The 21951-nt window shown below is 38.0% G+C and overlaps 1 protein-coding gene across 8 annotated transcripts in view; it reads right to left on the bottom strand.

Moving 5' to 3' along the window:
- Positions 1-21951, bottom strand: part of HYDIN (HYDIN axonemal central pair apparatus protein) — a 384136-nt gene that overhangs the window by 210277 nt on the left and 151908 nt on the right. For 7 of the 8 annotated variants that reach the window (XM_077889901.1, XM_077889900.1, XM_077889907.1 and 4 more), the window contains 3 exons: positions 13334-13452; positions 7927-8150; positions 3069-3136 (listed from right to left, as the gene is read on the bottom strand). In XM_077889901.1, the coding sequence (XP_077746027.1) occupies positions 3069-3136; positions 7927-8150; positions 13334-13452 (411 nt within the window). The remainder of the gene's footprint in view (positions 1-3068; positions 3137-7926; positions 8151-13333; positions 13453-21951) is intronic. The other variant, XM_077889922.1, reaches the window with a different exon arrangement.

Below are 21951 nucleotides of genomic sequence, written 5' to 3'. Positions count from 1 at the left end.
GAAATAACCCTAGATTTCTTGCTGGCAAGCAAAAAGATATGTTTTTTGTTAACATTTCCTGCCACACTACAGAGGAGATTAATGAATTCATATCCAAACTAAAAGAAAGGCAACTTGAATTTTGAAGGTGGGCTTAGGAGGGGTGTTTTCATATCTCAGACCTGAGGAATCTTGGGTCATGGGTCTGCAGTGTTTTCCTGCCTCTTGTCTAGCTGCCTTATCACCAAATGGTTCAATAAGATGTTATACAACAAAAGAAAAATAAGCTGTTTCTATTTTCACCTAAGCTTAGTTACCAAAACTTCTAGCTGACCAACCATGAGAAATAGCTGTTGATTATTATCTCTACAGCTCAAAGAAATAATGAATTAATTACTCAATAATGGCCTTTCCTATACTTAGGGATAATAGGAACAGACCAAATGGAAGACATTAATTGGAAAAACCTACCTAGTTTGGAGCATCACAAATGGATTCACCCACTGTGTTACCCAGAGCTTGCCAACATCAAATATAGCATTTTGAATACATCAATAGCATCTTGGGGATATATATACACTTCCTGTTTGCCATATTTTGTTGAAATGTACTATCAGGGACATTGGTGCTTTTTTTAAATTTTTTTTTAAATTTTTATTTATTTATGATAGTCACAGAGAGAGAGAGAGAGAGAGAGGCAGAGACACAGGCAGAGGGAGAAGCAGGCTCCATGCACCGGGAGCCCGATGTGGGACTCGATCCCGGGTCTCCAGGATCACGCCCTGGGCCAAAGGCAGGTGCCAAACCGCTGCGCCACCCAGGGATCCCACATTGGTGCTTTTTAATGTTTGGATTCAGATATTCTTGGGGCTCAAAAATTGGCTTATTGGTATAGTATTGACATTAAACTTTCAGCAGTGAACAATAATAGGGCAGATTCTAGACAATGAACCAGTATGAGATTTCTTGGAGTGACTGATCCAAGGTGCTTATTTAGATTCTATTTTCTCTCTCCAGAGCAATATGATATAGGGCACATTTTCCAAATATTCTGTTTTGGAGTTCATATTTAAATGGTATGCTGCTATCATGCATCAGTTGCCCAGACCTCTCTGTAGACTCAGTTGAGCTGTCTGGAGGATAACTGCATAGGCCTTTGGGTAAGTAATTCACCTCTTATTGTATATTAGTTACAGTTACCCTTTGAGAGAGTACATCTTTCTTTGTTGGCCATCAGACAATTTTCAAGTTGTAGGTCACTTTTACTTCCTTGCAAAAACTCTATTACTCAAACATGCCCTAAAATTTGTGAACATGTCTCCAGCCATTTTCATATTCTACGGTAATAAACAGACATTCAACTCCACTTACATAGATTTTCCTATATTTTGGGAGATGTCAAAAGTTAAAGCAGCTGATAAAGGCATTATGAATAAGTTTTTTGTAAAGAAAAGATATTTTTGTAGAAAAAAATTTCCCCAAATAGATGGGCCTGCTTGAAGTAAAATAATTGAATGTCAAAATGGAGGAAACAAAGAAAAATGGAAAGGATGGTGGACTATAGATTCAGACTAGGGTTTCTCAGCCTCTTCTAAATTATTATAACCCCCTAAAAGAACCACTGTGATGAATTCATTTTCAATGAAATTAACTAGCTAAACATAATTTAAATTGGATTAATTTCTCCCTAATGAGAAAAAAAAAACTCTAAAGAATAAAATTCTGTTGGGCGGAGCTGAACTTTGGAGGACCACAAACGTTGATTAGGTCCAAGCATTTTTTTTCCAACCCCAAACAAACAATTTTTAACCCTTTTGGGGCAATATCACTCTTGTTCATAGTGCACAGTTTAGACAGATCTCAATTGAAATACTCATTCTGCTACTGCTGTGTGACCATTGGAAGTTACTTAACTGTTCAAATGCTCAGTTCTTCCAGCTCCAAAATGGGAATCCTAAATAGCATCTCCCCAAAGGATTGCTAAAATGTTTAAATGTAGTACTGCATGTAATTCACTTAGCAGTGATTGGAATATAAGAAAGAACCAATAAATGGAAACTTTTACTGCTAATGCCATCATTTTTATTATTGGAAATGCTGAGACAGGAGGAAATGACTTAGGGAAGTAACTGAGCAAGAAGACAACACAAAAATATAGATGCCTCCCATTTTTTTTTTTTAACATTTTTTTTTAATTTTTATTTATTTATGATAGTCACACACACAGAGGGAGAGAGAGAGGCAGAGACATAGGCAGAGGGAGAAGCAGGCTCCATGCACCGGGAGCCCGACATGGGATTCGATCCCAGGTCTCCAGGATCGCGCCCTGGGCCAAAGGCAGGCGCTAAACCTCTGCGCCACCCAGGGATCCCAGATGCCTCCCATTTGAAATGATGGAATCCACCTGAATCCAACCACCAATAATTCACTTGAAACTTGAAAGTATCTCTGTGAACAGGTTGCTGTGTAGCCAGACTGGCAAATCAGAATCTGCATATAAATAGAGTGTTCGGGGGAGGGGGAGCGGTGCATGGTTGGCACATTGGTTTAGTGTCCAACTCTTGCTTTCAGTTCAGGTCATGATCTCGGAGTCGTGAGATCAAGCCTGGCATTGGCTTCCCTACTAAGCGCGGAGTCTGCTTGAGATTCTCTTCTTCTCCCTCTGCCACTCCCACTTGTGCTCTCTCTCTCTTGAATAAATAATTAGGTAGATAGATGATAGATAGATAGATAGATGATAGATAGATAGATAGATAGATAGATAGATAGATAGATAGGCAGATAGAACGTTCAGAACATTTAGATAGGAGTGTGAAGTCTAGGGCTTTCCATTGTTCCATTACTGGAAGAGCCAGGACGACCACAGCCTGACAGCCCGCAGTGTCCAGGATATGGCTATAACTTCCACATATAAACTAGGAAACAGCACTAAAATATACTGCTGCAGAGGAAGGAGAGAACATTTCTATATCTATTTAGCTATTATCCATAAAAAGATGGTAAGAGAGGTTCTTTGGAAACCTTCCTCCTTCCATGTAGAGAGAAATGAATTCCACTCCATTTCCTACTTCAAATGGAAAAATACTCACCAAAGGAAACATCACCAAAGTGCAGGGCAGGAACATTGAAATGGAAGGTAGGTCCAATGACGCAGCCCCTGGAAGTAGGAATACAGGTTGGGGGAGTGGATAGAGAATCCAGTGAATTCAGAGTAACAGGAACTAGGGAGACACTAAGTCCTGAGAACCATAAACTAGCATTAAGTCAAGTATAGAATCTAGCACTTAAAGAAACTACGAGATGATGGTCTATCACTGTGGTTCTTAGAGTTCTTTTTCGAGACTCGAACCACTGGGTTTTAGCAAATGATGATGTGCTTAACTTACCACCAAATTCCTACCAATGAATGAGGCAGAGCAGACACAGCACCAAATCAATGACAGAGAATATTAATGTGGATAAGATACACATTATGAAAAGTTATTCTCAGACAAGAAATAAAAATTATAGGGCTGGTCATATAACAAACATTAAGGACTATCAATGATACTAATATTCCTTGCCCCATATTTTTATAAAATCATTTTAATCTAGTTCCTACTGCCAACTAGCTATGATCTTGGTGGGTCATTTTGCCTTGATAGGTTTCTTTGCCTGATGTATAAAAGATAAGACTCAAATAGATGGCCTATAAGGACCCTTTGCTGTAAATGTTGGTCCATTTCTCTCAGTGCAGGGCCTCATGACCTTAGAATGATGCTCTAGCTTACAATAAATAATAGATTCTACAGCTTCCAGTTGGCTTCAGGTGCAGTAGAAAGCATAATGTTTCCCAGTGATATTTGTGTGCTACTCCATAGAATATGTTAGATTACATGGTAAAGGGGAAATAAGGTAGCAGAAGAAATTAAGTTTCTTAATTAACAAGTCTTAAAATAGAGTGATTATCCTAGATTATTCTGGTTTGCCCAATGCAATCACAAGGGTCTTTAAAAATACAAGAGGATGCTGAAGAGGAGGTCAGAGTGATGTACTGTGGAAAGGACTTAACCAGTTGTTGCTGGCTTTGAAGAAAGAGAAGAGGGCCCCTGAGCAAAGGACTGTAGGCAGCTTCAAGGAACTGAAAAAGGTTAGGAAATGCATTCTCTCCTGGAGCCTCCAGAAAGCAACACAGCCCTTCCAGCACCTTGATTTTAGCCCCGTTAAGACCTACGTTGGACTTTAGATGTATAGAACTGTAAAACAGTAAGTTTGTATTGTCTTAAGTTACTGAGTTTGTGGTAATTTGTTACAGCAGCAATAGAAGGTATTTGTTTATTCTTGATTTTCACCATGATCCATATCCCTAAATTCCATAGACCAAAGGTAAGAACTGAAATATTCCCCATCTATGTGCCAAGCTTTTAAAAGATCCCAGAAGACATGCTAATCATGACCCTCCTAATTTACCCAGCTACATGTTGGGGAAGTATGTGTCAGACCACACTGAACACGCTGGTGCCTAGCAGTACTTCTGGCTGCTGTGTGTCTGACAAAATGGGCTAAGAGGCTGTTATAAGTCTGGGAGGAGCCATCAGAGCAAAGACTCAATTCTAAAAGCAAATCTTGGTTCTAAAAGCCTTTCTTGGGACCATCTATTCTATTTCATGCTAATGACCCAAAGTGGTTTCAAAAGCAGTGGCTAGTAATAGGCAAGGAATTGGGATCTAGTTGAGAATGAAGTCAAACAAGCCTATCGGTTACATACTTGACTTGTAAAAGAAGTTCTGTGAGGCCGAGTGACAAATAGATCAGAAGCATCTGAAATGCATAAAGACTAAAGAAAGTAAGAAAGAAGCTCACAAAATTGTACAAAGCAGTTGTTTAATTGGTACAGAAGTAGAAGGAACCAAAATTAAATCAAATTTGTTCAAAGGCATATATAACTAAGGGAACTTAGACATGGCTACTTTCATTCTAGCAGGAATTCTGAGTATTTGGACAGTCTCTGCCAAGTTTGTACCCTCCATCAATACAGTGGTCTGTTAAAAGTATACAGTTGACCATTGAACAACACAGAGGTTAGAGGTGCCAAGCTTCTGTGCAGTTGAAAATCCTGTATATATTTTGACTCCCCAAAACTTATTAGTAAATAGCCTACTGTTGATCAGAAGCCTTAATGATAACAGAAATAGACAATTAACACATACTTTGTATGTTATGTGCATGATATGGTGTATTTCTACAATAAAGTAAACTAGACAAAAGAAAATGTTATTCAGAAAATCATAAAGGGGGTGCCTGGGTGGCTCTGTCAGTTAAGCATCCAACTCCTGATTTTTGGCTCAGGTTATGATGTCATGGTTGTGAGATCAAGCCCCGAGTCAGGCGCTAGGCATGGAGTCTGCTTAAGATTCTCTCTCTCCCTCTGCATCTTCCCTCCCCTCTTAAAACAACAACAACAACAAAAAAATCATAAGGAAGAGAAAATACATTTATTATGCTGCATTTATCAAAAAATATCCACATATAAGTGGACGGTGTAGTTCAAATCCATGTTGTTCAAGGGCCAACTGTAATTTTAAGGACTAAGAGAAATAGGAAGATTGAATTATGTGAAACAAGTTGAATATAAAATACACCTTGTTATGGTTAAAATTTTATGAAATTGCATTTGTAAAAACCAGAGGCAGCAAAACTACTCATGGGTAATTTTAAAAATCACATTAATTTTACAGTGTTGTTTATCAACCACTTAAAATCCTGTGTCACATAGTTAGAGGAGTAAAAAGAAATAGCAAAAGCATGATAATTGTTCTGATCTTTCAGGCAGACTGGCCAAAATTATGTGGTATTGAGAAAAGAAGCATACCTGACAATAAAATGATAAGAAACAAAAGTTCAGAATCCCCAATATTAACTTTATAGAGATTTCTTAGGCCACAAGGCTCAAGGTAGTATTTCTGGAAAAGTCATAAGTGAGGTCAGTATTAATGTGTAGAGCTGGGAATATATAATAAATTATGCATGTATTTCACCTATTATCATTAGACAGATATTTACCAGGATTTCAAAATTATAGTTCATGGTTGAAAGTGCTGGAACCCTTCCGGACACATGCAATTTAGATAAGAATATTTCTTTTAGAACAAAATGATGGTTGCCAGAGGAGAGGGGAGGTAGGAAATGCACAAAATAGATGAATGGGAGTAGGAGATAATAGGCTTCCATTTGTGGAATGAATATGTCACAGGAATAAAAGGAACAGCATGGGGAATATAGTCAACGGTATTATAATAATGTTTTATGGTGAACAGGTGGTAGCTACACTTGTGGTGAGCACAGCATAATGTACAAACTTGTCAAACTATGTTGTGCACCTAAAACTAATATAACATTGTGTGTCAATCATATGCAAACAAAAAATTTAAAAATTAAAAAAAAAGAATATTTCTCTTAGAAATTTGTGATTTGTTTTAAGATGCACACAACATTCTTTCCCCAAACAAGTTTTCCTTCCCTTTTAAAGAAACCAGAAATAACATCCAAAATAAGAGACTGACCTGGGAGTTTGGGCGAACATAATGTCCAGAGGATAAAATGAGAGACTTAACCTCCACGAGGAGCCAAAGTATCACGAATCCAAGTTTGCATGTGAGTAGGTCCCTGAGAGATTCCTAAATCCTATTACTCACAGCGGAAAACCCCAGTACAATCTAACCTGTTCACATATTGCTAGTGATGTGTCAGCAGGGTTGGTTTCTTTTGAGGGACTGCTTCCTCAGCTTGTAGATGGCCATCGTCTCTTTGTGCCTTGACATGGTGTTTTCCTATCTGTGTGCCTGTTCTTTGTGTGTGTGTGTGTGTGTGTGCCTGTTCTTATAAGGACACCAGTCACATTGGATTAAGGCCCACTCATATGACCTCATGTTACCTTAATTCTTTAAAAGTCGTATCTCTGAGTGCAGTCCAATTCTTAAGCACTGGATATTAGAATTTCAATATATAAATTTGGGAGGACACAATTCACTCCATAATAGGGACACTTAGGTAGAATTGAAAGAAGTGGTAATAACCTTTAAGCTTATCTTGAGATTCTGAATCTGATGAGACCAACACATTTTCCTAGGATTCTTCAAGACACATATGTCTGTCTCTTTTCTATGTTACCTCCAGACCCCAAGGGAGACCTTAGCTGTAGATGGAAGGAGGTCCTGCTAGCAGTAATCATAATAAGAGAGACTGCCATGGTAATTAACAACCTGTTGCTGTGAAAATCCAAATAGGATCTGCAATGTGTTCTGAAGACATGATCTTTCTAAGCACCAGGTGCCAAAGTTGTAGATCTGCCCAATGGGTTGGTCATAGAGAACTTTTTAAAACCTGAGGACAAACTCTGCTATTAATGATTTTCAATTACCACAAATAGCTGGAGAGGCCATCAAAAGACTTCTAGCACAAAAGCTGCAAATGTCTAGCCTTGGATGACTGATGCTATAAGTAGGCTTTTTTCTTACAATACCTGGAAGTATTATAGATGAGAGCATTTTAAATTTCCTTAAAATAAAAATGAAAGATTAAAGTTTTGAGAAATTGGGATAATAGCTAAAGCCTAGACCAGAAAGTGATTTTATCCAGGTGTTACTGTAATGATTTATTTTCCCTAAATATCCTAAAACAGAGAGTATAACTAGGAACTAGCTTAATTTTTAAGTCCTTATTTTATGAAGCTATAGCTTGTAGAAAAACTAGATCCCTAAATAGCATTTGTATCCATGTTACAATAATAAGCTACATGTGCTCAGTAGGTAAACAATGGTAGAAATTAAAATACTCCATTATTTTTGACATGTTCCTACCAACAAAGACAGTTGAGGACATCCAAGACATGATCTGGCCTTAAAGTTTAAGAAGGCAGTAGATCAAAGCTTCAGTTAGCTTCCACATTACTTATAGATAATATCTTACCTAATGATCAATTTCACAGGCTCAGGGGACCCATTGACATTGACCAGGAACTCTTCTTCAAAATGTCCCAAAATGGCAGAACTGAAAGAGATCTGGACCGCCTGGACTCCATTTGGTTCGATGATACCTTCCTTGGGGCTGAAAACAAAGCAGGCCCCCAAAGCCGAAGTTGGAGGGATCACGTTGAAGAGGGCATCAATGCTGCCTTTGTTGGATAGCATTGCCTATATCAATAAAAAGCCAAGAATGCAAAGATAGAGCATGGACATCTGATTTTTTTTTTAAGATTTTATTTATTTATTCATGAGAGACATAGAGAGGCAGAGACACAGGCAGAGGGAGAAGCAGGATCCATGCAGGGAGCCCGATGTGGGACTTGATCCCAAGACCCCAGGGTCACGCCCTGAGCCGAAGGCAGATGCTCAACCACTGAGCCACTCGGGTGTCCCTGATTTGTTTTCATATAAGCATGTGGCTATACTGTTTAATACCAGCACATAGGGATCCCTGGATGGCGCAGCGGTTTGGCGCCTGCCTTTGGCCCAGGGCGCGATCCTGGAGACCCGGGATCGAATCCCACATCGGGCTCCCGGTGCATGGAGCCTGCTTCTCCCTCTGCCTGTGTCTCTGCCTCTCTCTCTGTGACTAACATAAATAAATAAATATCTTAAAAATTTTTTTTAAAAATACCAGCACATAGACAGCTGCAGGAATCAAAGCCAGAGAGAAACTCCAGGGGAGAAATGAACAGTCTTCTGCCTTGAAGGTCTGAAGATAAGAATCCCAATGCAGAAATAATTCTGTGTTTTTAGTATCCTCTTTGGAACAAAGTTGTCACGTGTATTATAGTCATGTTATAAATACTGATTGTAATTACATCCACTGAAAAAAGAGCCTTAAAATGCCTTTTTCTAATACTCTCTAGGGTAACTGAGGGAAGGGAGGTATTTATCTTATATGTACAAGAAGGTCGAGAACAAGTGGCATACTGTAAAATAAGAAATCAGAACAGAGGAGCGATGCTACCTAAGCCAATGTTTTTAGTTTAGCCTGGAGAATGTGAACGAGATACCGCTGTGGATTCCAGATGACAAGGATTTTCTTTGTTGTGCTACAAGATTTCATTCTATTGGGATACTTTCATCTCAAACTCTATTGTGTGGATATAATTATTTGGGGCTGCTTATGTAAGCAACTGTTTTACCACAGGAAAGTTTTATTTCTGTATGCTATAGGTCCATATTTGCTTGCACATTAGGTATGTGTATGTAAAAAATTCAGGCCTGGCATTCAGAGTTCTCCACTCCTGGCTCAGTCCATCCCTCCCACCGCCTGCAGTGCCTAAGGTGCTTCTGCCTCTGCTATAACCATGCAACACTGTTCCGGGGCTTCTAAGACAGTTCCTTGCCAATGCTTACACCTGAACAGGTGAACAGCATGTTTTTCTATTTACAGACGCTCTTCAACCTACTCTCAAAGCACTGGAGGAAAAAGAGCCTAGGAGATCATGAAGGAATGTACAGAAAGGTATGTGGGGACATGTCAACACCTAGGGAGGTTACTTCTTACATATCAGAAGCCAAGGGAGGAGAAATTTCCAGAAGGGATTGAATGTAGTCAGAACCAAAGGGGAATAAACTTTGGGAAAATGTTACAGATTTTTAAAAAAAGATTTTATTTATTTATTCACGAGAGACACACAGAGAGAGGCACAGACACAGGCAGAGGGAGAAGCAGGCTCCATGCAGGAAGCCCGACGTGGGACTCGTTCCCAGGTCTCCAGGATCACGCCCTGGGCTGAAGGTGGTGCTAAACCGCTGAGCCACCTGGGCTGCCCAAAATGTTACAGATTGATTGATTGATTGATTGATATATTTTTTTTAATTTTGTGGGACCTTTTATTTGCCATGTGAATACTTTTTCTCATACCATATTTATTCTTAGGGTTTGTTGTTGTTGTTTTTCTTTTTGGAGTTCAATTTGCGAACATATAGCATAACACCCAGTGTTCATCCCACCAAGTGCCCCCCCCGTGCCCATCACCCAGTCACCCCAACCCCCCACCCACCTCCCCCAGATTTTTGATTTTTGACTAAGGTCTTCCTGCCCTTAAGAAGAAAGTAACTCTAATGGAGTGTGACTGCAGAATCCAGAGTCCAAATGTTTAGGGAGTGAGTGAGTATGGAGGATACAGTGGTTGACTATTCGAGATTCCTGTTTTGAGAAGATTAGGGGGTGTGGAGCGAGAGTGGGGGCAGCAAAGCCATGGGAGGTGTGGCAGAGGAGCCCCAGGATAGTGATATTAAATGAGATAATACATACCCAGTGCCTGGCCCACATGATTGTTGTAGTAAGATAAGAGGGCTAGGTAACCAAGAGAATGGGGTCTGGGTGGATGTGGGGTGGCCATCGGCTCTGGTTGCCTCCCGAGAAGCAAAGAAGAAGGAATCAAGAGTATGTATAGAATAGAGTCAGAGACCTTTGCAGAGAAAACCACCACTTCTTCCAAGGGAAGATGGATGATGCGCCAAAAGAGATACATAACTAACTGCTGCTTGATATATTATTCATCTTTTTACATCCATTTCACATATCCCTCACTCTGTTTTAAATTCCCTGGTCATAGAATTCATGCTTCACTTTTTGATCCTTTTAAAGAGACCATGCAGAAAGTGATTATGGCCAGGGACTCAGAAGCCAAATTGCCTGGGCTCAAATCCCAGCTTTACCATGGATTTCCTGGTTGTGTGACCTTGGGAAACCTGCATTGTTTCTCTATGCCCCAGTTACTCCTTAGGGAGATGCATGGGTTGTCTTTTTACTTTCTGGTTAAGAGCAATATTTTACCCAGATTTTGTATAAGGCACTGGCTCCTCCATGTTCAAGAACATGCATGTCATTCCTCTCCCCCTGGCAAAGGGGCATCTTCATGTGAAGGCACAATCCAGAAAGTCATTTGGGATGAAATTCTGAGACCTTTTTATTACCTTACCCTTGCAGTCCAATTCCTTGGGGAGGAGAAAATTTATACTAGAGCTGTCACCTTGTTTTCCTTCTAATTATATTGGGAACCGTGTACACTCTTGGGGCTGTGGTTTACTTTTATGTATTTGCTAAGCTCAGCAATGACTACGGGCAATAACTAGTTATTCAAATTTGTCTCAAGTAGGTAACATAATAAATTGAAAGAGAGATGCAATGAGGCATCAGCACTAAATACGCAGAGAGTGCAAAATATTCCCATAAGAAGCACCTTACCATGTCCATGTCCTTCTCTGCCAATGCACAGCCCTCAGAACTGCCCAATCTGATGCAGCACCTCATATAACACTTATTTAGCTGGCTATGGTTTGCTTTATTGTTCAAATCTAGGAGGGTGGGAAGTAGTGGCCTCAAATATACTTCGGTTAAATTTGTAAGAAATTATTACTACACTCCAGGAAAACCTATCCATTTTGCATCAGAACTAAAGGGTTTTTTTTTTTTTTTTTTTTTTTTTTGGTGTGGCATCCACTAGGAACAGTATGTAAGATGTAAGGGAAATGCACATTGGATAAATTATGGACAGAATGTCAATTTCATTAGAAGCATTGCACATTTTTTTCCTCCCAGGGTGACCCTTTTTTCAAAATGCAAAAGCCAATACAGCATCGTAGGCATGCCATTGTTCACTTCATCATAGTCATGTGACTGATTTCTTCATTTAAGAAATGCTCTTATGTATATTCCGTCTCACTATGACAGTAACATTTCTATTTACTTTTCACATCATCCTGCTTAGGCCACAGTTACTTTAGTGAATGTGGGGATAAAAAACACAATAGAAAGCTCTGGGTAGCAACCAGGCATTTGCCTCCCATGCCAAGGTTAGGTGGACTGAGGGTTGAGTTGGCTGTAGGCTGGATTTGCTCATGATGAAAGCGCCGGGATTGAAAGGGCAGCAAAAGCCCTTCTCTTCCCAGGATACAAGGCCCTAGTAACCCACCACTTACTAATATTTACTAACTGAATGACCTAGCCAAGTTACTTAACACACGAGGCAGAGTCAGGTTTGCTCTTCACTGAACCCACTCCCTCTTCCTCCCATGTGTTTCCCAGCTACTATTGTAGCTAAGGACAGCTGATGGGAGGTGAATGAAAGTGACGAGTGCCACCTATAGGCCCAACTCCTACAGGAGATCTTCCAAGGGCATCTCTCCCTGCTCTTTCCCCTTCCTCCCGTGTGACACATGTGAGGCTGCAATCTTGCAGGCATATGTTAAGGGTGGCAGAGCTATGAGCTGGAAGGAGCCGGGGTCCTGATGCTCTGCTGGCAGAGAGCCATGTGCTGATAGACCTCATGTAAGCAACAAAATAGACTGGTCATGTCTGAGAGAGTATAGATCTTTGTATTTGTTACAGTATCTAGCATTACTTTAACTAGTAAAACTTCTCTAAGCCCCTGCTTCCTTGGCTATAATACGAGAATAGTCATTACACCTACTTTCTAGGGTTTAGAGAGGCCCAAACAAATGAATGTAAAAGTACTGGTACTGTGCTCAACATACATGAAGGGCAATGTTGTTCATGGTATTTACCACTCTCTGCCACTTATTTTTCATTTGTAGAATAGGTACAATAAAACCTACCTTTCACAGTTTTGCAAGGATTGGAAACTAAACATACATACATAAACATGTACACACAAGAAAGCCTGGAACCTGACCCCTATTTGTCACTCATTAAATAACTTATTTTATTATTATCTTTAGACAAACACAAACATTTAAAGTTTATGAATCTTTGTAAAATAAAGTTTTGATGGTTACAATTTGACATAACAAAAAAAAGTAGATACAAAGTTAGTGGCAAGGTGACAATGAAGTAACTTTGATACTGAAGAACCCATGAGTACATCTTGTGAAAGGATCATTTTCTATCTAATTGGAAAGACAAAGCAGGGAAGTTTCAATCAGAAAGTTCCAGAAAGTACAATGACTGGTTTTAAGTCATGGGTTGGAGACTAGTGCATTCAGAGAAAACTCTGAAGTGTGAATAGAGCTATCCCCATTGGGACATTCTGGAAAATGTGAAAGTTTCTCTGTCCTCTGGTCTATAGGATTTGTTATCAGAGAACAAGCATTAAACAGATGGAGAGAAAATTATGATTTTCCTCTTTGCAAGATACAAGAGGATGAAGATAAAACCAATTACAGTATGGCTTCGTTGCCTCCAGGAAATTTAGAGGAGAAACCTTCAACAAGGCTAGGAAGACAAGGAAGAGCCAGATCATTCCAGAGTCTGAGTATGAGTAATGGCAAATGGATGTGACTGCACACATTTTCTATCAATAAACACATACACAAAATAAAATAAACCAAGAAAGGTAAGTATTATTTGAGTCTCAGTGAACAATTTTAGTGCTTACCTCATAACAATGTATAGATCCAACAAAGACTTTTCCAATGTCCAGCAGTTCAAAGTTGAAGTGGATCTTTGGTCCCATTCCTTCCCCTCTGATTCGGAGAGGCAGACGGATCTCTCGGCCTATAAAAACAATTTAGACTTTATTACCTTGAAAGATGCTTCATTACCCCAAATTATGCACAATGTGTTGCCAATGTAAGCAATCAACAGTACTGCACCATCTCCCTGCAATAGACCCAGGGAACTGCAATTTAAACAACGCTGAAGATTTAGCTTATCTAAAAAAAAAAAAAAAAAAAAAAAAAGATTTAGCTTATCTTTGGGAAACAGGAATACTGGTAGTTTCTTATCTTTAGAGAGCAGGTTATCTTCCAATTTAGGCAGATATTTTATCAGGAAAAAAAGACAAAAAAATTAACCTAGTCTTAGTGGTATTCTTCAGTTTCTTATTAAAAAAAAAAAACTAATTTCTCTAAATTAGAGACATATGACCACTAATTGATGCTTCTTATGAGAATCACCATGGGGCTCCAAAAGACATTGTTCTCACGGATTTTCAGTAGATTTAGGAAGATCAGGGTATTAAGGGATAATGGGTCTAGGAGTCTTACCCCTACTTTGTAGACTTTCTTTCAGTAGAGGTAATGGGATCCATTAAACAATATCTGTAGTTGCACATCCACAGTGGGCCCAGGGTGAAGAGAGAACACAATCTCTATAGTATTAACTGATTTTGTTTCCTTTTTAAAAATGGGTATATCTTCATTTGATAATACATGACCATTATAAAAATATTATAAAGTGGAAACTCTCACATAATTCCACTACCCAAAAATCACTATTAGTTTTTTAGTGTTTATCCTTCCATACTTAATATTTAAATACTAAAATATTACATGAAATCATATTAAAATAGTAAATACTATATTAAGTTTAATATGAGAGCATATGCTATATACTATTTAGTAAACTGCTTTTTTTCACTTAACAATATACTTGCAACATTTTTACAAACCATCACTTGAAGATTAGGTATTTATTTTTAATTTTTTACAGATTTTATTTATTTAAGAGAGACAGAGCATGAGCATGAGCATAGGGGGCGGAGGCAGAATGAGAGGGAGAAGCAGGTTTCCCGCTGAGCAGGGAGACCAATGTGTGGCTCAATCCCAGGACCCTGAGATCATGACCTGATCCAAAGGCAGATAGATGCTTAATCCACTGAGCCACCCAGGCACCTTGAGGTAAGTAAGCCTTTTTAACCAGTGACTCTTGTTGGATATTTAAACGGCTTCCAATTTTTCTTTTATTTTAAAATATTTTATTCATTTGTTTGAGAGCAAGAAAGTGAGCAGAGAGGAGGGGCAGAGGGAGAAGGGCTTCCAACTTCTCACTCAATAAATTATAATGTAATTAATATCCTTGAATGATTTATGAACAATTTTCTTATATTTTCTTTAAGCACTTTGAAGATTTTCTATTGTTTCTTGTCTTCCACTGCTTCTATTGAGAAGTCAGCTTCTTGTCTTATTGCTCATTTGAGGTAATGCCTTTTCCTCTGACTACATTAAGATTTTCTTTTTGGTTTTGGTTTTCAGTAGTTTTACTATGATGTTCCCAGGGGTGGTTTGCATGTATCCTTCCTGGGGTTCATAATGGTTCTTGAATCTGTAGATGAATGCCACTCTTCAGGTTTTGGAAAGTTTCCAGTCATTATGTCTTAAATATTGCCTATGCTCCATTTTCTCACTTATTTCCATCCAGATAGATAAACTTTTGCTACATCTTATTTGACTCTGATGCTCTTTTCTCTACTTGTCTCTGTATGCTTCGTTATGGGCATTTTCTTTAGATTTATTTAATTTTCAGTTTATGAAATTTATCTCTAGCTGTACCTAACTATTTAATTCTACTGAGTTCTTAATTTGTCATTATAACTTTTCAGTTCCAGACTTCCCATTAGGATTTTTTATAGTTTCCAGGCCTCTGATCAATCTTTCTTAAAAAAAAAAAAAAAAAAAAAACAAACACTGAAAATTTGTTTAACATTTAAAAAAATCTGCCAAATAATTCTATTTTCTGGCTCTCTATGGAGGTTCTATTGTTTACCTTGGTGTTCTATCAGACTGTGTTGTCTCCTCAAATGTGTGGTTATTTCTGACTGAGTGCTAGTCAGCGTGTATAAAGCCAAGAGTGGTCATTTGAGGCCCTGAGAAGACATTATCTTCCTCTAGCTTCTGGCTGGTGACTAGAGGGCATTAGGATGCCCTAACCTTTCCACTCTCAGCTAAGATTCTGTGAGAGAATTAAGCCTTGTACCAAAGTCATTTGAGTGACTATCTTCTCAATTCTCCTAAGAAGAATATATAGCTAGTAATATCCTAGATAAAAAGGAGAAGTCAATTCCTCATACACAATAATGCTTTAAAATATTAGAGATGTTCTGGAATCCCAGTGAAGAACTGTTTATTTTTTTAATTTTTATTTTTTGAAGAACTGTTTAAATTAAATTGGTAATTGAAAAAGAAGCCAAAGCTGAGCTTCAGTCATTGTGAGGATTGGTGCATTTCCAGTCCTCATTTCATTGGGTCCCATCCTAAAGTCTGGAAGGCTACTAGGGCCCTTTCTCCTTGGGCATCCCATGAACTCCTATGTATCTTCCCTAATTCCATTTAATGTTTAGGCTTCTCTGTAGCGTCTACCAAAAAGGTGGTATTGCTAAGGATAAAGTGGCCGCCAAAGTCTGATTGTCTTGGTCTCCGTCTCTTGGGTGTTGGCCCTGTAACTCTTCACTGTTCTAGTAGTTCTCTTTTGCCTTCAAAAAGGCTTTGAAAATATTTTTCCTTGATCTTCTAATTATTTTTAGAGGGAGATGGAAGTGAGGGGAGAGAATATCTATCTAAATTGTCTAGCCCACCATTACTGTAAATAAAATTGCCAGAACAGAGATACACATTTGACATTTTGATAGCTATGGCCATATTGCCCTCCAGAATGGTTGTAGAAATTTGCACACAAACACCAAGCAGATTTAAAGGTTTCTATCTCTCCACACACTCTGTAACAGTGGGGATATTACCATTTTTGAGAATCTTTGACAATTGGATAGATTATCCTTAAATTTACACCATTTAAAGTTCTTTAAGCAAAAATAATATATTTACTCCATGTGTATCATTTTGAAGATTAAAAAACTTTGATGCTCTGTTAGCATTTAGTATTAGAGGAAATTGTGTTAACAATCTTCTAAAATATAAGTAAAATTTTCAGAGAACCTTATCAACTTACTCCATTATATATTTTAGAGTTCTAATCTATTAGCAATGATTTGCATTCCTTGGTCAAGAAAAACGTATTTTGACAGGGATCCAACTTTCGGAATGGCAAAGAAAGAGAACTGCAGATATATTGTGAAATAAACAGCAAGACTATTTATAACTGTCAGGCTTAAAGCTTTCCCCATCTGTTACCCTGACTGCATTCCTTAATAACAACAATAATAATAAAAGATGCATTGTAATAAAGCAATGAGCCAATGTTTCTTTGGGAATTATTAACTACTTCAAGCGAGATTGTCTTATTTGTAGCTAGCCAGGATAGAATGGGAGTACAAGTGATAACCAGCCTTGCTTTTTAAGAGTTAATCTAAATTTTAAGGTTGCATTACAAATGCTACTTTTCTGCAAGACTTACAAAGCAGGGATTTTTCTTGTCTTGGAAAAAGACAGCAAGAGGGACAAACCTAAAGGAACTAGTAAGCTCTAAGGACAGATCCCTTGTTAGAAGAGTAAAATATTTAAATGTTTTTTAAAATAGGGAAGTTTCCCATCTCTGATTACAGTGTCTTATTAGTTTCACACAAGAGGCAGAGAGATGCACTATAAACCCCCTTTCACAGCTCTTAAGTCTCTGAATGCAAGAGATCTCATTGCATTAAATTCCAAGAAATATAACTAGGGGCTTTCAAAACCTTGCCATCTATCTTAGATGTCCAGTATTATACTTGAGCTCCATTCCCATGCAGTAAGACAAGAAAAAAGAAGGGGAAAAATACAAATAGTGAGAACAAACTGCCACTATTTAAATGTTTTGGGACTGTCCACCTGGAAAATCCTAAAGAATCTATAATTTTTTTAAATTAATAAGATAGAGTAATAGTGATGGTTACCAAATCAAGATACAAAAGTCAACTGCATTTCTACATACAACAACAATCAGAAAAATTAATTTTCAAGAAACTATTTATAATGGCAACAATATAAAGTACCTAGAAATAAATCAAACACTATATGCTTAAGATCTTCAAGGGGAAAATCATAAAACTTTACTGAAAGATATTAACAAAGATCTAAATAATGGAGAACTAGCAAATGTTCTTGAAAGGAAGACTCAATATCATAATATTGTCAATTTTCCTCCAACTGATCTATATCTATAATCTCAATGCTCTGCTAAAACACAATGCCAGCAGGCAGAATTTGGTGGAATTTGACAGGTTGATTTATAAAATTTAAATGTAAAATCAAACGGCTAATAATAAGCAAGACATTCTTCAAAAAGAATAAATTAGACTGATTTGCCTTTGATATATTAAGATCTATTATAAAGCTATTATAATTAAGATAATGTGGTACTGGGGAAGAAGGTGCAAAATGACTAAGGAAACTATAGAACTGAGAATAAATGTACACATATATATGAATTTAATTTATGACAGAGCAGGTACTGAATGTTAGTAAGGGAAGATGGGCAAGGCTATACAGAGCCAGAACAACTGGGCATCCACATGGGATCTGCAGTAGACTGAATAATGGCCCCCCAAGGATGGCCTGTGTCCTAATTCTTGTAAATATAAATATATATATAAATATCTTACATGGAAAAATATGTGGTTGAGTTAGGAATTTTGAGGTGGGGAGATCATTCTAGATTATCTTTATTACTATAGCTTAAAAACTGTCTTTAAATCAGGTAGTAGTGGCCTTCCAATTTTGTTCTTTTCCAAAGTTGTTTTGGCTGTTCTAGGCTCTTTGCATTTCCATATGAATTTTAGAATCAGCCTGTCAATTTCTACACAAAAAGCAGCTAGAATTTTTATTCAGATTGCATTGAATCTGTAGATAAACTTGAGGAAGAAGTAACATCTTAATGATACTGAATTTACCCACTTTTTAACAAGGTACAATTCTCCATTTATTTAGGCCTTTAGTTTCTCTCAGCAACATTTTGTAGTTTTCTGAATGCAGGTCTCACACATCTCTTGTCAAATACACCTCTAAGTATTTAGGATTTCTTAATGCTATTGTAAGTGATATTGCTCTTTTAAATTTCAATTTCCCATTATTCACTGTATAAAAATACAATCAATTCTCTCTATATAGATTCCATATCCTATAACCTTGCCACACACTTTTTAGCCTTCATTTAAAACAGATATTCCAAAAAAATAAAAAATAAAAAATAAAACAGATATTCCCTAGTACAATCTCCACAGGTTTTGCTTCAATAAAACATAGATGAAACCCAAGAAATCTACATTTTTAATGATCAGCCAGAGTGAGCCTATGCAGATTCTCTAGGGACATTACCTCATGAATGAACACTGTTAACTATGTTAACTTCCAACAACATAGCAGAGTAAGCTGACTCAATCCATCCTCCATTTCAAATACCAAAAAAAAATTCTTATTAAAAATATAACAAATATGTATTTTTAATACTTATCTGCGCTCAAAAGGAAGAAAGGAAAATACCAGGCAACAGAAATGAAAAAGGAATTTGGAGATTTGTAAAGTTCACACAGGTCTTATGGTCTAGTGGCTTCAGTTTTAACACCTTCACAAAAACAGGACATTTGGCTTTGTTCCTCTCTGGGAATAAGGAACTGAACTTAGATCCTTGCATAAATCCAGGACCTTGGAAAGGAAACAAGAAGAAAAATTCTATCTATTGGTCTAGAGAAGCAGTAATGAAAATTGTCGTCTCCCTAGTTCTCTCAATAGGGGAAAGAGGTTCCTATGAGATATCGAAATCCCAGATACAGATATGGATCTAAATTTACCCTATATGATAGGTGAAAGAATCAGAAGCTGAGAAAACAAAAGTTGTAGGATCCTGAAAAACTGCTCTGCGGGAATACTTCCATGATCCAGCACCCATGCTGTCTTAGTCTATTTGGGCTTTTGTAACAAAAATACCACAGACTGGGTGGCTTAAACAACAAACATATTTCACAGGTGGAGGAGCCCAAGATCAAGGTGGCAGCCGTGACGGGCACTGGGCCTGTTCAACAGTCTCCAGGTAGACAAAAGAGGAGTTGTCCTTGCGGAATCCTGACCAAACTACAGATCTGTGAGCAAAATAAACGGCTGCCACTAAATTTAGGGTGGTTTGTTATACAGCAAAAGATAAAAGGAACAAAATGTCTTAAATAAATTAAGGCTTTTATTTTGCTCACCTACCACGGACATTAGGAAATGAGGATTTCAGGGAGGGGAGGGTTTAGGGGCTTAGGACATGCTGCTGCTGCTGCTGCTGCTGCTGCTGCTGATCAGTAAGGATGAAAAGAATGAATATTGATTGAATAGCTTTCTTTTCATGTTCTAGAACCATCCAATTGTACTTATCGTAGCTTTTAAATAAGTTTTAACATATGGTAGGGCTAGTCCTCCCACATTATTCTTTTTTTTCTGGATTTTCTAAGCAATTCTAGCTCATTTATTTCCTCCATAAGAACTTTAGAATCAACCTAACTAAAAACAAAAAACTTTGATATTACCACTGGGATCACATTTTATTTACAAAGAGAACTCATCTATTTATGATGTGGATCTTCCTGACCAAAAACATCGACATACCTTTCCATTTGTTCAAGTTTTCCTAAATCTGAGTATGCATTCATAGATACTTATATATTATTCCCTGTATTCCTTATGCTTGGAATATTTGATAATTGAACATATAACTTAAAGTAAATAGTGTAGTTGATCAAGAAAATAATTTCTTATTCATAGGACTAAGAAGCCTTATATTATTATGAGGTGGCAGTCTGATGAGTTTTGAGAAAGAAAGCCTACAAATATGTAAAGCACTACTCACTTATTACTCCAAAAACCCAACAATGCTTTCAATGATTGAGGAGTTTTAGCTTTCTCTCCCCTAAGTATCCATTCTTTACTTCAATTGGGATAAAGATCAAAAGCTCTAAATTGTGCTAAAAATTCAGATACTTCTTCTGACGGACAGAATGAAAATGGACACTGCAGTTTCATTTTAATTGGGTCCTTAAAGGAAGCAGATACATCTGGCATCCTTTCCACCATGCTGCTTTTTCACATTTGACTCTGAAGCACCCACTAACGATGTTATCTAGCAATATATTTCACAGTTTAAATCAGAAAGTGTTGCTTCCTTTGAAGTTCCCATATGGTGATCCAAACCAAATGTGTGCAGTTTCCCGTTGAGTTTTTTTTAAAAAAGGTAATCTTCATGATTAGATTAGGAATTGGAAAGTCAAGAGAGATAAAAAGTCAGTTTCAAGCTACAGAGCAGACCATCAGCAAGTCTTTATAAATATCTAACACACAATTTAACTACTTCTAAGAAAATCTGAAAATTTCAATGAAGAAAAAACTTCAGTTTCAGATGAACTGAAAAGATTGGAGTGATGTTATAGTTCCTATGTTCAGATTAAAGCAGGTCACTTGCTTGCATATGGCCCTTCCGTGATTCCCCATGGCAGTCAGGAGGAAGTCCAGGGTTCTCAGTCTGGCAGTCAAGGGCAGCTCTCCCCGCACTACCTACTCCCCTGGATCCAGCTCCATCTCCTGCCTGCTCCTTTCCCCTCCCAGTCTCTCTGTCTCTGTCTCTCTGGCAACTCTTTTTCATTTCATCCTCTTGCCATGTACTTGCACAAAGTGTTCCCAGCCCCACATCTTTTTTTTTTACTTGACTAACAAATACTTCAAAAGGGTCACTTTCACTGGGGAGCCTTCCCTCAAAACCCCAGACTGAGATGTGCGCCCTGTATGCTCTTCTATCTCACACTCATTCACTGTGTAGCACTGCAGTTAATTGTTGAAGATGTTTAAATTTCACGTGTGTCAAGAGGCCTCCTTCAAGACCAGTGATGCTGGCCTTCCCTACTACTCCCTGTCTCTGAGCTTATATTCACAGGGTGGAACACTATACAACAATGAAAGTGAAATGCAACCAAGGCTGCAAGCAAAACATGGATGAGACATGCAGATTGATTCCAATTATGTATGTTTCAAAAATAGGCAGTACCAAATTCCTTTGTTCATGTTGCACACACACTGGGGTAAAAACTAAAGATAGAAGCAATGAAAGATGACCACTAAGGACAGAATGGTGATTTTCTCATGGGGAGGTTGGGGTGAATGGAGTGTGACTGTGAAGGGACACACAGGGGGCTTTCTCATGACCTGTGTCAGGTCATGTAACACATTCACAGTAACATATTCATAGGTTCTGGGGATTAGGGCATGGACATCCTTGGGAGGCTGTTACTCTGCCCACCACAGTATATTTTATGCACATTTGTGGATCTATGTCCTATTTCTTAGTGACAAAAGGTTAAAAATTAAAACTACAGTATGT

This window comes from Canis aureus, chromosome 3, assembly GCF_053574225.1.
Source record: "Canis aureus isolate CA01 chromosome 3, VMU_Caureus_v.1.0, whole genome shotgun sequence".
Taxonomy (NCBI): Eukaryota; Metazoa; Chordata; class Mammalia; order Carnivora; family Canidae; genus Canis; species Canis aureus.
The sequence above is the reverse complement of the archived record's forward strand: the minus strand, read 5'-3'. Positions and strand labels throughout refer to the sequence as shown.